The 16,638-nt window shown below is 40.7% G+C and overlaps 1 protein-coding gene across 1 annotated transcript in view; it reads left to right on the top strand.

Annotated features, from left to right (window-relative positions):
• Nucleotides 1-3,553: 3,553 nt before the first annotated feature.
• RRP15 (ribosomal RNA processing 15 homolog) overlaps nt 3,554-16,638 on the top strand; it is a 40,866-nt gene continuing 27,781 nt past the window's right edge. The window contains exons 1-2 of the mRNA XM_042925197.1: nt 3,554-4,093; nt 15,789-16,063. Of these exons, the coding sequence (XP_042781131.1) occupies nt 3,949-4,093; nt 15,789-16,063 (420 nt within the window). The 5' untranslated portion in view covers nt 3,554-3,948. The remainder of the gene's footprint in view (nt 4,094-15,788; nt 16,064-16,638) is intronic.

The following is a 16,638-nucleotide window of genomic DNA, read 5'->3' on the forward strand; positions in this document are numbered from 1 at the left end:
GGCTCAGTCGGTTAAGCGTCCAACTTTGGCTCAGGTCATGATCACACAGTCTGTGACTTCAGGCCCCGTGTTGGGCTCTGTCCTGACAGCTCAGAGCCTGGATCCTGTTTCAGATTCTGTGTTTCTGTCTTTCTCTCTCCTACCCCGCTCATGCTCTCTCTCTTCTCGAAAGTAAGTAAACATCAAACAAAAATTGAATTACCATACACTTATAATATTCTAATATCTAAACAGAGAAGCTTCACCTCAAGTCTCATCTTTTTAAAAAATATTATTCTCATTTACTTATTTTGAATCTTAGAATTATTTTATCAAGACATTACTCTCTGCCTCTTCTCTCCCAAAATTTATTCAAATGGGATTTTGGTTGGCATAAATAAATAACTTCACAACACTCGATCTCTCCTTTAGGAACACAATATATAATCTCAGTTTTTAAGAATTTTCCTTTATATCTCTCATTAAAGTGACACATCAATTAAATTTTGTGATTTCTTTTCCTTTGAGATCACAGTAGGATTTAACATCAGTGACAATCTCTTCTTTGGGGGAATTTGTCCCAGCGGTGCTCTTCCTTCTCCTAACTCTCTATCACCATCCCTCTTTCTTGTGCTTTCCCAAGTAGCAGTGTTGATAGTCACTAAGATATCTTCTCTCTCTTTATGGTCTCCCTTCATAGATTCTTCTCTGTGTAGAGAGCCCCTGAACTATCACTTACCCAGAATCTCTATCCACAGCCCCTGTCCAACCATTTTCGCATTCAGACCTTGACAGATAGCAGCGCCCTCTGCCCCAGATACGCTGTGCAATTACCTTTCCTCTGATCTGTTCTGTGTTCCTCAGTTTAGAGCACTTCAGTGTACTGACATCAGCCAAGCTGGAGCAAGTCACCTGGAAGAAATTATTTTATTTGTTTTCCTCCTATAAATATTGGTGTTTTAACAAGGAATCTTTAATTCCTCTGATTCTTCCAAAAATGACTAACCCTCTATGGAACTTTCTAATAGTGCTGTAGGCAGGCAGGGACAGTATGTGGGTGCTGATAATATTTCCATCACACCACTTATTCTAGCTTTGTATCAGTCAGGGCCAATCAGGAGATGAAAATTACTTAGCAATTTAAATAGGAATGTTTAATATAAAGAATGGTTAACTATAACAGAGCATTGGAGTAACAAGGGATTGGCTAGTCAGAAATGAAGAGAATTCTAAGGGGTATAGTAACAGCAGATAAAAGGAACAGAGAATACCCCCAGAGCTGAAATAAAGCACACAAGGAAGAAGTCCCTCACCAAACTCACACACATAACTGAGGTTCAGATCTTGTTGGAAAGGGCACAGCAGTGGCTCACTGGGGCTGAGCCAGCAACACTTGCTGGAAATTTACCCTCCAGAACTTTCTGGAAATTGCTGCCCTTTAAGGTGCCAGAGAAAATTGTTCATGGGCAGGTGTCCTGCTGGAAGTATTCTGCTATGTGATGCATAACAGGGTTGGACAGGGAAAGCTGCTGGCCACTAGGTACTGCTGACCACTGTGCACTGCAGAAACCAGATGCTGGAGAAGTTACGTGTACCACAGGAGTTTGGGGATAGAAAAGCTAAGGCAGGAGTCTGAACGGAGGATCATACTCGTCCTGGGAAGAGGGCTCCTTCTTCTTATAATGTCATGATAGTGCCCTCTACTGACAAAGCTTAACGTCCTGCTGGTAGGCAACAGAAAAATATTTAAAGGATCTGCCTGTTTTTTCAGAGAGCAGCCAAAAAGGGTGAATGCGGCACTGAGAGGTAACAAGCTGACAACTGTCATGGGTACGTTTATACAAGGATATAGGTAACTTTAGTCATTTCCACCATACAATGGATATTTTATTTGCAAACCTTTCAATTATCTTAGTTCATTATAAGGGCAGAAATTTGTCATTTTTTAAATTTATGAATTCCAGTGCTTGCCAGAAATTTCCATTGTCTGCTCTCAGTACCTACCTGTTAAATGCACAAGTGCAACGGTATGAATAGGCAGTATACCTCCGTGGTTGAACAGACCCTGGAGCAGACTACTTAGGTTTGAATGCGATGCTGTCACTTCCTGGCTGCATGACCTTGAGCAATTATTTAATCTTCTCTGTGCCTCAGTTTCCTCATCTTCAAAACAGGAACAATAGTACCTAGCTCACTGGCTTATTGTGAAGATTAAATACGTTAATACAGGAATCTCCCACTTAGTAGTAGTAATCCCTTTCTCAAAATCACATTTCTGCAGGAAAATCTGGAGCCTATTTTGTGTCACTTTTAAAAAAGAAAAAAATTGAATGAATACCCATCAACCAATTCAAGCCCCCAAGCAACTTCAGTTGCAACTAAACATAGTAAATCCCTACTTATAAATAAACCATCACATTAAGATGTAAAATGCTGACCTTCAGTAATATTGGCAAATGGTACCTGGATGCCACACCGCCTCCTTTGCACTGTAATCATCTTTCTCTCTCAGGTTTGCTTCCTTGCCTGCAATTTTCTTCAAGGCTTTCCCAACTTTGTTTTGAACTCAATGTAGAACAGTAGGCAAAAGCAAGGGTTAAGTATGAAAGTCAGCAGGTCACAGGTGACTGACACTGAATGGCAGATGGACACTGACCAGGATTGGGCAACTTCTCTGTCCCAGCTATATCCTAAGGGGATGTACTTGTGGAGTTGACAGCAATTGCACTTTTCAAAAGATTGATGCTGGAATTTTATCCTTTTCACCAATTGTATTTGGAATGTAACACTTCTTGTGCTGTTAAAAACAAAACAGCGTTTTATTTTAAAACGTATTGAGTTTGGGGTTATGTAAATATAATCCCCCGCCCCCCCCCCCCCATAAACACCAGCTGGGATGTGCGGAAATGAGAAATCTGTACTCCTTTACAGATTTTAGGTATGAAAAACCAAGAAGAGAAGACTTTATTTGGAATGTATCTGGCCTACAGAACGTGATGCCAAGTTTTACTGTCTTGGTCTGACTTACCAACTTTGTCAATAGCTGTATTGTCATTCATTAATTCACCCCCTCCAAAGATGTTTTTTGAGCACCTACTCTGGGCCAGCTTTGCTAGCCTGAGGGATGGAATGGTGAATGAGCTACGGTCCCTACTTTGAAGGAGCCAACAATTTGGGGGGGGGGGGGGGCGGGGAACGGCAGGGGCAGGGGCAGGGGCAGATTGCAGTAGCTGCCTGGAGGCGCTGCACAGGCAGAGGCTGGCCTTGGGGAGAAGCTGGCCGGGGAGGGAGGCAGGAGCACCGCGTGGAAGCAAGGGATCCGCACACCACGTCCGCTCTGCGCGGTCGGAGCCAGAGCTAGGCCCGCAGGAGAGGGTGGCCTGGGCCCCGTGCCACCTCGAACCCAGGGGAAGAATGCGACATTCTATTCGTTTCGCGATTGGAAGCCACGGCAAGGGTTAATCAGAGGGAGATTATGTGATTAAGTTTTTGAGACAGATCCGGTGTGTTGCGCTGTGAGTCTCTGGCGGTGGTGCCCGGGGAGAGGGGAGGATACAGATATTCTAACCGGCACCGCCGAGCACGCTTTTCTCGCTTCCCAGCTGTGGGCGCGGTTAGTAGGCCCGGAAGGGGCACTGGAGGAACCTCCTAAACCAACTTTCAATAAAGCGGCACAGAAGGGAAGCGGTGTAGGGAGGAAATCAAAGTGAACCGCTCCTGGTTGCGGCAGCGGTCCAGGGCAAGGGCGAGCTGGCCTAGGAGTCGGCTGAGAACGTACAGTCACCGATGGTTTTTCTCCCAGGAGCGGACCTCACCCGGACACTCACCAATTCACAAACTGAGGCCCCAGTCCCGGAACTCCGGGCTAGACGGCCCCGCCCCGGAACCTTGTGTTCCCGGAACTAAACGCGGAAGTCCTTTTTGTTACCACCGGTCGCAATTCTCACGGGTCGCTTCCGGTGAGGAAAGATGGCGGCGGCCGCTCGGGACTCACGTGTGGGTGCGGGGAAAAGGCTGAAAAATTCACTGAAGAAGAAAAAGAAGATGAAAATGGTATCCCGGGCAGTGGCTTCGGAGTTGGAAGAAGAGGGCAAAGACGCTGCCGACAGTGGAGGTAACGTACTAGGGTTGAGCTTTGGCTACTGAAAAAGAAGGCCCGGTTGAACTTGAGCAAGGAGGGGATGCGAGTGGCTTTGCCGCTAGTTTTATCTCGGCGTGGCCTCGAAGGGGCGATTTGGGCCCAGTGAGAAGACGAGGAAGCGGCGTTCAGGGGACGGACGCTTTGAAACTCCACATTCTTTTGCTACACATTTCCATTGTCACTGTTATTAATGAAAACGGATGAAACTAGTGCTGATAGAAGCAAAAAGGTTACAGAGACGGAAGGCAAAAGGAAGGGGGGCCATTTGAAATTACGAGTGGGACAGGTTTCGTAGGGAAGGAGCAAAAGGCGAAAAGAGGTTAGAGGGAGGTAGGTGGTATACTTGACTTTTCTTTTGTGGTAGTTGCGTGACTCTGGGAGTTAGAGACCTGATAGCGATGAAGGAAACGAGTATGTGGTTGAAGTAGAATAAAAGTATCAGTTGAACTCTCAGAAACGCTTGCTATTGAAAGGAAGGAAAGATACTCTGAGGCCTTCAGCCCTGATGTGACCGTGCTGCACCTCTTTACCTTCGTCCTTGGCATTGAGTTCTTAGGTTACAAGAAATTACAGACAGCCCCTGACCTTCTGCGGTCCAGTTATTGCTCCTTTGTACTAGCTAGAGCTTTGCAATAGCCAGAGTTACTCTTTTACAATGTACAGGTCATGGGAGTTATCTCTGCTCAAGATGGTCCAGTGGCTCCCCATCTCAGAATAACATCCAGACTCCTTAGATTGTGTGGTGACCTTCAGGCCATCTTCTCTCCTAATTTCCTACTCTGCCCCCCACTAACTACTAACTGTAATCTAGCCTCATCGATATCCTTGTGATTTAACACATCAGACAGGCTCGCACACCAGGGTTTCAGCGTTCCCTGGGGCTTCACTGCCTAGAGTATTTTTCAAATGCTTGTGTGTTTCTCCCTCACTTCCTTCCATCTCTGATTCAGTGTTTTATCTGCAAGACTTGTCCCTGATCACCCTCCGCAACGTACTGCCACTGCTCTTCCTTCATCTTGCCTCCCTGCCTTCATTTTTTGACTTCTCAGGCTTTCTTTTTCTGTCTTTCCCCAATCATCTGACATATAGTGTAATTGCTCTGCATCTCTCCGAGCTGGAATGTACGTTCCCTAAGAGTAGAGATTGCTGTTTCCTAGTACGTAAAACAGTGCCTGCTGCATACTGGATTTTTCACAGAAATTTAAGTAAATGAATGGATAAACCTGGACTTCCCAAGACCAAGAAGAAGAAACTGCCATTTACTACTGCAGTCTCTAGGTAATTACACTCCTCATCCCCTTTCAAAGGAGTTGAGGAAAACGGTCCATTTGTTGAGCAGGAATTAGAAGTTGTGGTTCTGATATTTCTTGTACTCAACAGACTAGTTCATGTGGGGTTGTCAGAGAAAGAAACCCTGCATTTGAAGCAGAATGTCAGTACTGCTTACAAATTTGGGTGTCAGTCAGATTTGTCTGTTCAAGTACTGAATAATTCCAAGTTAGAGCTGTTCTGACTTCTCAGTGCAGTATTGTCAATGCTGATTAGGTCCTGAGGTTCTCTCACTACTGTAGATCCATTACATTGTGGATTAAGAAAGGTCTGGGGTAATGTGGAAACCTAATTATCTAATGTAGTTGGATAACTTCATGTTGAGGATACAAAAGATGACTAAACTTCTGCTCTAGAATTATAGTCTTAGGGAAGATAGATATTAAACACAGGACTGCAATATGTTTTGAGTATTATTGAAAAGTAGTTGTTACAATCACGGTCCAATTAAAATGGTATAAGGATGGAAACAGAAACCCATATCCTGTAGAACCCAGCTTAGGCATTGCTTCCTGTCTTACACGTATTAGTCAGAGTATACTCTGTTATTATTTTAACATGTCTTTCTCCTTATAGATATAGGTTCCCCAAATGCTGGAACTATGTCCTATTTATTTTCATAGGGCCTTCCTTGCATATTTTAGTATTAGGTAGATTTTCTTGTTGAATAAATGGATAAGGTGGCATTTCATCTAGGCCTTAGAAGGATGAATAATTTCGTAAGTCTGGGGGTGGAGATGACGGTTTCCTCAGGCCTACAGGAAAAAGCAAGTACGATGGCACGCAGTCTCTTAAGATGCGTGGGCTAGTTAGGACACAATGAATTGTCTGCTATGGCTGTAGCTATTCAAAGAAGTTAAACAAGTGAAACTGGGAACAGAGGGTGAAGCCAGATTGTAAAGAGCCTTGTGTGTCGTATGAAGGAGATTGGACCCTCCATTTGTAGGGAGTAGGGAGCTATTGAGAACTTTTAAGGCAGAGGATGACACATGTTTATAAATACCACTGCCGCTCTATGGCGACTGACATGGAGTGCCAGAACCATTGATTGGCAGTTGCAAACCTGAGTCAGGGCTTGCACTAGCAGGACTCTGAAGAGAGAGAAGGGACCCACTTGAAATGTTTTTCAGAAGGAAAACATTCAGTTTTCCAAATAACCAACTTACAAAAAAACTCATAGCACCATAAATTTCAGGTGTACTCTAGTGGCAGAGCAATTACATAATAACAGCTGTATTTTTTGAGCATTTCTATGTACTGTTCTGTGCTCCTCATAGGTGCATCAGTGCAGTTAATTCTGACAACAGCTCTATGAAATAGATATTATTTTTACTTTACTTATGGGAAACTGAGACCCAGAGAAGTTATAACTTGCTTATCCCAATACATAAGCTGATCATCGGGTTGATAAATGACAGCCATTATTGAAGTTTGGCTTTAGTGTCTACACTCTTGACCACTGCTTCTTTTCTCTTCACTTTCTGGTCTGTACCCTGTAAGTTTTGACTTCGTTGTCTCCATCAGGATTTCCTTCAGGATTTAGACTGTACCTCTGCAACAGAGGTAAATTATAAAAACCCTTTTATTTAATAATACATTGAGTAATGTAGGTCCATTGGTTATAAGATGGCACGTCCTCCCTTTGCCTAATTCAGAATTTGTTATTTAATATAAGGATTCGCTGTTTTCCTTTCATGAAATCAGTTGTTTCTGGAAAGGTGACCCATCTTTTGTAGTTCGGTTATTTATGTACGTGTGGCCTTAGCAGAACTAGTAAGATTTCAAAAAATTTCAGCTAATGGACGCTGAGAAACTTTAAAAGCAGAAGATTGAATTTGGCTTCAGACACATCAATGAATCAGTGTGCAAATTATAGGCTTATTAAAGTGAAGTGTACCGACTCATTTTATCAGGAAACTGAATCAGAGGCTTCTCTTTGAACTTTAATTGGATCCTAAAAATTGATAAAGATGTGCCTTATCATGAATATTTGAAAGCAGATTCATTTAGCAAGATGCTACTTAAATTCCGTAGAAAACACACAGGTATAACCCATGCATTGTTTGAGCTTTTCCCTCTGGCTTTAATTTGTTTTGACACATTATGTAAGAAACATAAAAGTGTATATATACATAGATGCTTTTTACCAGTGTAAAACTCTTAAGTATTGTTTGTGAGACTTTGCAGAAGTTTCCTGGTTCTGATAAGAGAGTTTGTCAGCTTTGGTAACAGCAGTATCAGAATTTGGCATAGAACCTGATACATGATATAGTACTTAATATCCATTTAGTTAGTCACTGAATAAATTGGAAGTTTCACTTACTGTGATTTTTTACACTCTTCTCTTGTAGTAGGTTTTGTTGAGGGTAAAATTAACAAAGTGTATATAATGTAAACTTACATGATAGCAAAATGATTCAGACTGAATTTTAGTAAATTGTAATACTTTTCGGTAGGGTTTGGAATTTGATCACAGTAGTATCACAAGTGATTACAAATCAGAGCTATGTGGGAGGTAAAATATCAAGCATTATAAAGGGGATGATGACACCTGTATCTGAGTTAACCTTAAACTGCTCAAATTTATTGAACTGATACCTTCTTGCAGGTTCTGATACAGTGTATAGTTTGTTCTTAAGTTTGTATTCTTAAAACACACACAGGCACACATAGCCTCCCTAGTTAGTAAAACAAGTCAGGCGAAGACGTAAAAACAATGGTTGATGATATCAAGTATCATGCAGGGGAGGTTGATAACCTCCACCTCTGTGTTATCCTGGAACTACTCAGATTTATTGAATTGATGCAGTGTTGAAGGTTTAGACACAATGCTAACTTTATTCTTAAGCTTGTAGTCTGTTTGAAAAAAAAGATTCTGTAGTCAGTAAATTAACCCAGGTGAAAAAAGCCTCGGTCATTATCCAGCGCAATGATGCAATCAACCCCTCCCTCATAGCAAGGGCCCATGTGACTGTAACCTGGTAGAGAAGAATGGTAATTTCATGTTTTCTAAATTGTTCTGGTCACATATGTGAAAAATGCCCATATACGTCTGACACAAGACTTGATAACAATCCAGTTTAGAAGGTCCTAAGAGCTATCGCTTCATTTTTGATAAACTATAAAGCTGTATTTTAGATATAGTAACCTAGCAGATAAATGTGCTTTTCATCAAACTGTAGCTTATAGCTTCCTTCATCATGTAAGTTACTTAAAAATAGCAAAGGAACACGTCTAAGAAATGAAATATATCGTAGTCCTACTTGAGTAGTTTAGCAATTTATAGGACAGACTCAGGAAACAGACTACCTCAGGCCCTATGCTTTGGCTTGCCTAGATAGTACATCTTTTAATTTGTCTTATAGTAGAACTTTAATTTTAATTTTGGTTATTTTTATGGAAAGCTGGGATGACTTCATTTTTTTCAAAGATAAGTGCTTTAAAATTTTTTAAAACATCAATTTTGAATATTCTAAATTCAGTAGTAATTGGCAGGAAAGATCATGTGGCTTGAGCAGAACAAATGATTTACAACTAGAATGGGGAGCAGTAGTTTCAAAACTCTTGATAACTAGGGCAATGTGCATTCTTAGGCAGACTCAGAATGGGGATGAGGAAGGGACTCTTCTGGTTACTGAGGCTTAGAAAAAAATTTTTTTAATGTTTAGTTATTTATTTTGAGAGAGAGGGAGAGGGAGAGCGTGAGCATGAGCATGTGAGCTGGGGAGGATCAAAGAGAAAGGGAGAGAGAGAGAATCCCAAGCCGGCAGAGCCCAGCAAGGGGCTTAATCTCAAGACTGCAAGGTCACGATCTGAGCTGAGATCAAGAATCAGATGCTTAACCAGTTGGGCCACCCAGGTGCCCCTAGAAATTTCTTTTTAATTCAAGCTTTCTTAAATCATTTAATGAATATTTTCTGTTTTAGCTCAGTACAGATTAGTCTGAGTTGAATCTTTGATTCAAAGCTTTCTAGGGCCTCAGGAGTCAAACAGTTGTATTTCTCTGTCCCGTTAACTTTGTAACTTTGGACAAATTTTTAACTTTTCTAAGCTTTGGAATCATCCCCTGTGTAAATAGAAGAATAAGAGCAACTCATAGAGTGTTTTGAAGATGAAATGGTAATCATAAAAAGTGTTTATTTAAATAGTATCTTGCTCCATCCGGATGCCTGGGTGGCTCAGTTGGTTGGTTAAGCATCGAACTTTTGGTTTTGGCCCAGGTCATGATCTCAGTTTGTGAGATCAAGCCCCACATCAGGCTCTGTGCTGACATCAGAGTCTGCTTGGATTCTCTGTCTGTCTCTCTCTCTCTCTGTCCCTTCCTGGTGCGTGCGCGTGCGCTCTCTCTCTCTCTCTCTCTCTCAAAATAAATACACTTTAAAAACAATAAAAATAGTGTCTTGCTCTAAATATATGTTAGCTAGTTAGAATTGTCAGTATTTTAGAGTACTTTGAAAAGTTGTGGCACATTGTGCACCTGGCTGGCTCAGTTGGTAGAGCATCCAGCTCTTGTCCATGGGGTCGTTAGTTCAAGCCCCACTTTGGGTGTAGAGCTTACTTTAAAAAAAAAAAAAAAAAAAGTCATGGGACAGTGACATTGATCACTTCTAAAATAAAGTCAAAATTAGTCTTCACTTGATAATTCCCTGGCACGTGCCTTATAGGCTGTAACTGAGACAGTAGATAGAATTGTAATGGAAGCAAAATTCGTTTTACCCTCTGTTTTTTGGCATCCTTTTCTTTTTTTAAATTTTTTAAAATGTTTGGTTATTTTTGAGAGAGAGAGAGAGACAGAGACAGACAAAGCACGAGTGGGGAGGGGTAGAAAGAGAGGGAGACACAGAATCTGAAGCAGGCCCCAGGCTCTGAGCTGTCAGCACAGAGCCCTACACAGGGCTTGAACCCACCAACTGCAAGATCATGACCTGAGCCGGAGTTGGTCACTCAACTGGCTGAGCCACCCAGGCGCCCCTTTTGGCATCCTTAAATTTGCTATCTCTCATCTCTGGTCTGTCTTCCAGGTTTTCAGTGTCCTTGTTTGCCTGGTTACTCTCTGTTATTTATTTCATGTTGACTACCAGATCTGTAGGAAGTGCTTTTCATGTGTTATCTCATTTAATCAACATAACAAATCAATGAGGTAAATCCTGTTTTCATGCCTGTTTTGCTACAAAGAAACTGAGACAAAGAGGAGACAATACTGTTGGGAAGTAATGGAATCAGGACTTAATGCCAAGTCTGTCTGATTTTATAACCTGAGCTTGTCATCCTTGAGCTGTATAACTAACTGGTCGTCCAAAGATTCCCATTCAGCTCTTCACATGTCTTGTAGATTCTGGCTACCAGCGGTGTTCCTTGCTTGTTCATTTCTCCTTCTCAACAACCACATTAAAATTCTTATCATGTGTGTCTAATGTGTGTGGTATGTAATCAACACTTAAATGTTTACTATGGGCTAGGCACTCTCTTAAGGACTTTATATATATTAACTCTTAATCGTCATAAACGGTATCAGATATTGAAGTAGATACTATTTTATTGCCATTTTTACAAGTGAGGACACTAAGGCAGAGAACTTAATAACCGTCAGAGAAGTCACATAGATTTATATCTGGAGTTGAGGTTGAATTCAGGCAGCCAGACTTCTGTTTTCATACTTTTAACTACCACTAGCTGATGTCTACCAAGTTTTTATGAGGGATTCTGTTTGATTTAGAGTAAATTCTAAAGGTGTGAAGTAAGTTAAATGTTAACCAATAGCCTTAATGCTCCCAGATGGTATTTGTATTTTAAAAGAACAACCTTCTTAATCCAATAGAGAAACTGTTTAAAAATAAAGTCCTAAGGTAAGTACCAAAAGGAAAAAAACACGAGAAATTTGGCCTCTTACTGGAACACACGTATAGTGCTGTAATTTTAAACTGCTTGGTTTTAATTTGGGGGTTAATGTGCATATTTTATTTCTTGGATCGTAAATCAGACCAGCTTTTTTATAAACCAGCCAGCTTTTTATACTCAGTCCTTACTTTCCAGTTCCCAGATCCGGTTTCAGCTGGTCTGAACTTGTTGTCATTTCATAAACATTTCACCTTTAACACTCCCATGCTTTTGGACGTGCTGGTTTATGCTGCCTGGAATGCCCATAATAATGATTATAATAATTTTAATTTTTATATAGGGCATTGATTCAGATCTAGGACATTTTTGGTTCTAGATTTAGTGATCATGCCCCCTGCCTCTTTCATTTCCCCTGGGTTGTGGAATCTTACTTCCTTGGCCTCCTCCCTTCTCTTGTCATTGAAACCCTTGCTTAACCTAAGAAGTGACTTTAATATCCTTTGTAAAAGATATCCCCAAACAGTCACCCTTTCCTCATTACCTTTTCTTTTTCAAAAGAACACTTACGAATTTTACAAATTGTAAAACCAAATTTTGCAGTTGGTTAATGGATTTATCGCCCCTACTAAAACCTGTGACTTCTTCAAGGAGAGAAACCTACATCTAGATTTTTCACTTTCCCTTTCCTTCCCCATCATTCATGAATGCCCAATAAATATCGAAGGACTGAGTCTTCTTAAAACTTTATCCCATTTCCAAAGGCTAAGGAAAGTAGCTCACTAAATCTGGGATCAGAGACAGATGGTAAATTTGAAAGGGAGCTGGAAGTTTGGGGAGAAGGCAGCAGGAGATGGAAATGCCCATGCCTACCACAGTACCGCAGAGCTCTAACCCTGGCCTGCCAGTATGGTAGGTAGTAACCGCTAGCCACACGTGGCTTTTTAAACGTAAAGGGATTGAAAATTCAGTTCCTCAGGTGTCCTGGACTCATTGGAAGAACTTCAGTAGATTCTAATACCTGGTGGTTAGTGGGCAGCTCCGATAGAATATTTCCATGAATGCAGAAAGTTACATTGGAACCTTTAGTTATTACTTCCAGTAAGCATTCTTTGTAGCCCTTCCTTAATTTCCAGATTTTAAAAATAGGATGTAAATTTAGAGTTAATGTTTAAGGTAACACACAAGACTTCAAAGGAGGTTTTACTTATATGGTGCTGTGGATGGATATATTCACTTAACTTCTGTTGTTAAAGATCAGTTAGTAGAAAATTAAAAAAAAATCTCATTTTCATAGTGTACAGTGAAATTTTAAGAACCAGTTCTACTTTGTGATTTGCTTTATCTTCGGTATCCTTGACGTAAATCCTGTTTTTTAGTATGCTGGAGGACCTCATTACATTGGCATTTTTTTATTTATATAAAACCTGATTATTTCCATTTTTGCAGTGAATGCCTGACACCTCTGAGTTAGAACTTCTTTTTAGAGATCAAAATTTATGAATCATGTGGATATTTTGGGATTTTTTAATTGGTTTATATGGGTTGTATAAAATGGTGTTATAAAACTTTTCATGGATTTATTGTGTGCCTAGAATATGCATATTGCGATAGTCTGAGTAAGAAACGTCAAGAAAATTAACTAAAGTTTAGAAATAGAGAATTGGAGTAGCTTATTACAGTCGTAAAGTCTTTTGGCTGCCTTTACAGTGCAACTGAAAATGTGAAATTTGTTGCAGTTTGTGTGTGAATTCATCAGGACAAAACACTAGATGTCAGTATTGTAGTTTTGACATTTTACCAGGAGCTGGTACAGATTTCTGTTTTTCATCACCCAGCTCTTCTTCATCAACACAAACTTTTAAGCTGTTATGCCTCTTTACATTTAGATTCCTTTCTTACTAGGAGAAGCACTTGTCACAGAATTGTTTATTTTGCTTTTAATATCCGTGCAGTGCTACTAACTCAGGAATAAAACATGTATATTTTTTTTCGTCCAATTACATTCTCTAAACTTTGTTTCTCAGTGTACTTTCCAGGGAACACTGGTCCTAGGAGATGCTTCTCAGGGAAAAATTGTGTGACTCTGAAATCTGGTATATAGTAGACACTCAGATTCGTTGAATTGAATGATGGTGCTAAAAGCTTTTGTTTGGCAAAATCTAAGTACTTTTTAAAATGTTTTATAAATAATAAAGTTCTTAAATCACCTGTATTTGCTTGTCAAGGCTTACAGTCACACTTTGTTAGGTTTTGTACATTTACCCAGCATGCAGGATACAGAGAAAGCTTCCGATTAAATATGTGGCAAATGAGTATCTACTTAAATTTTTTTTCTCTTTATAAAGAAATGTGCAGAATGTCCTGACTCCTTATTTCAGCTCAGGCCATGATCTCAAGGTTGTGTGGGGCTCCTCACTGGGCTCTGTGCCTGCTTAAGACTCTCTCTGTCTCTCTCTCTGTCTCTCCTCCCCTCCCCCCCTTTCTGTGTCTGTCCCACTCGTGCTCGCTCTCTCTCAAAAAAAAAAAAAAAAGGAAAAGAAATGTGCAGCATAGCATAATAGGGCAGTAGAATTATTAGCAATTTCTTCCATTCTCATTTACTTTTTGATAACGTTGACACACTTATCACGCTTTGAAGATACTTTATTTTTGCTCATGTGCTTGAGGTTCATTTTTTTCTATACGTGTAAAATGTTTCATATGTTTTTATATTCCGTTTCCTTATGTTAGAAATTTTCATCTGAAATGTATTAAATAATTTGGTTTTACATCTTTTTCATTTCATAAATTCCCAATACTTAAATAAAGGTATTAATGGCAGAATTGCAGGTATTACAATGACTAGCAAAGTCGGATCTTTCTGGCACATGTCTCTTAATTCATGACCTACAAGGGAGATAGAGAGGATCACCCAGAAGTTAACAGCTGACTATACGTTCAGCTCCTTTTATTTTTGTCATGACAATAAGCTGAATTAAGGGGGAAAAAGAAAGGATATTTAAAACAATATGCACATTTAAATGAGATTACTTAAGGAAGGGTGGAGTTGAGTCGAGGGGCAGGCAGGTTATTTTGAAGTAAGAACGAAAAACAATGAGACTTCTCAGAGGTAGGAGCAGACGTCCTGGTTATGATGCTTCGCTCTGATGCGGGGAGATAGACCCAGCACAGACTCCCCAGAACGCGGTGCTTTTCTAGCTCCTCTTCTGCTTATGAAGAAATATTCCAAGTTACTAAGCTGTCGGATGATTGTCTCCTTTGAAGGATTTCCTAATAAGCTCCATAGGCTTCTGAAGAACAAAACGGAAGCTGTCCAGAAGGCTGTGGCTCCTGTCGATGTAGGCATACCATGCTGGTGGTCCTGTTGGTCAAGTGCATTGAGCTCTGGAAGTTGAGAAAGCATGCAAAACTTCAAGTTCAAGAGCTTCTCAGCAACTTGATTTTTAGGCAAGGCCACTGATTAGACCCTTCTTTCTGCCGACCTTCTGACCCCAGCTATTTGAGTCTTAAAAGATGAACAAGCTGGCAGGAGTGCCTGGGTGGCTCAGTCAGTTAAGCGTCTGACTTCCCCTCAAGTCGTGATCTCATGGTTTGTGAGTTCGAGCCCCACATGGGGCTCTGTGCTGTTAGCATGGAGCCTGCTTAGGATCCTCTGTCCCCACTTCTCTCTTTCCCTCTCCCACTTGCATTCCCTTTTTCTCTCTCTCAAAAATAAATAAACATTAAAAAAAAAAACCCAGATGGACAGGTGGCAAATAACCCATCTGTACTTTTCGTGGAGATTGTGATGATAAAATTCCAGCAGTCCACTTTCATAGCCGCGGCTCAGAACTTGATGTTATCATTCAGTTGCCATTTAATCTTCAGTATCTTGGGTGGATGTTACTTTATTAGATTATTTTTCAGAAATGTTAAAACACCTAACTTTATAATGTTATGTGCAAATTCTATAAAAGAAGGCTGTGTTTTTATGTTTGTTTTATAGATTTTCACACACACAAATTGAGAATTTTAAATCTCTGGGTCAAATCTCCAGAGAGGTTATTCTGACTTCCTGTACCATGGAGACATTATGCCATTTTCTTGATGATTAAAGTTGTTTGCTAATCGTTTTAAAAATATAATCTTCATTAGTCTCTTTGAGTAGTTTAATGACACAATTAAGGCCCATGGACTTGACCGCAGCCTACACTGCCCCCATGTCAGTACCTGCTGCTACCTCGATGGCTGAGCGGTGGTGTGGGCTGTCAGATTTGTTTCTCCTACCTGGGTCCTGGGTGCTGAGGCCCAGCATGACTGGGCCAGGTCTTTGGGGCCTGATGACTGCAGGGTGGAGGGTCCTTTTGCCCTCTGCTGGCATTGAGCTGCGGGACTTGGAAAGCCCCCTCTTGCAGGAACAGAGGCAGATGGAGGACTGTCAGCTTTAGAAAGGCCCTGGGGGTCGGCATGGCCTTGGCAGCCTCTTCCTCAGGTGTTAGAGTTAACTTGTGTCTACTCTTAGGTTCTGTAAGAAGCTGTGGGCCAGAAAAGGATCACTTTTCTTCTGATGATGAAGCAGCGGAAGCTGATAATGAAGATGAAGTTGAACCCAGCGGCAATGAAAATGGAAATGCACCCGGAGCTAGTGTTGGAACTAATGTGGGCTGGGCGGATGCCATGGCCAAAATTCTTAACAAAAAAACTCCTAAAAGCAAACCCACGATTCTGGTCAAAAACCGAGAGCTGGAAAGGGAAAAAGAAAAGTTAAAACAAGAGAGACTGGAGAAAAGAAAACAGGTGTGTCTTACTGGCTGTTTTGTAGATCAGACTGTTTGCCTTGTCTGGTTACTATCTGCACCGAATCCTTCCTGGCAGTGTTGGTCCAGTTCCCATTCTGGCTGTTAACTGGCTTCTGACACAGGGGTGAATAACCACAGTTTTGTTCAGAAACCTCATCTAAATTACTCCATTGAGCACATTCACTTTTTAAGCATCTAAGCAAAGAAATAGAAATTAAACTCCCAAGCAATTTATCCTTTTAAAAGCAAGTAAGTTATACATGTGGCAGTGACTCCTAGGGCTAAGTATTTCATTCAGTTTTGCTGTTTGTATCATCATCATTAGGTTCTGAAGCAATATAATCCTGTTAGTTACTTTTTGCTAAAAACCTATTTTATAATATAAATCTATGAAGATGTCATCCTCAGGGATTGGTTGCAGTTCTGCAAACGGACTATTTCAGTGCTAGATAAACTTGAATTCATTATAACTTTGGTTAAAGCACTGATGATAGAAGTTAGACTCACACTGTCTGCTGATTAGAGGGCAGAAGTTGGACTTGAGTTTGCCATTGTATATTATAAAAATAAAGA

This window comes from Panthera leo, chromosome F3, assembly GCF_018350215.1.
Source record: "Panthera leo isolate Ple1 chromosome F3, P.leo_Ple1_pat1.1, whole genome shotgun sequence".
Classification (NCBI taxonomy): Eukaryota; Metazoa; Chordata; class Mammalia; order Carnivora; family Felidae; genus Panthera; species Panthera leo.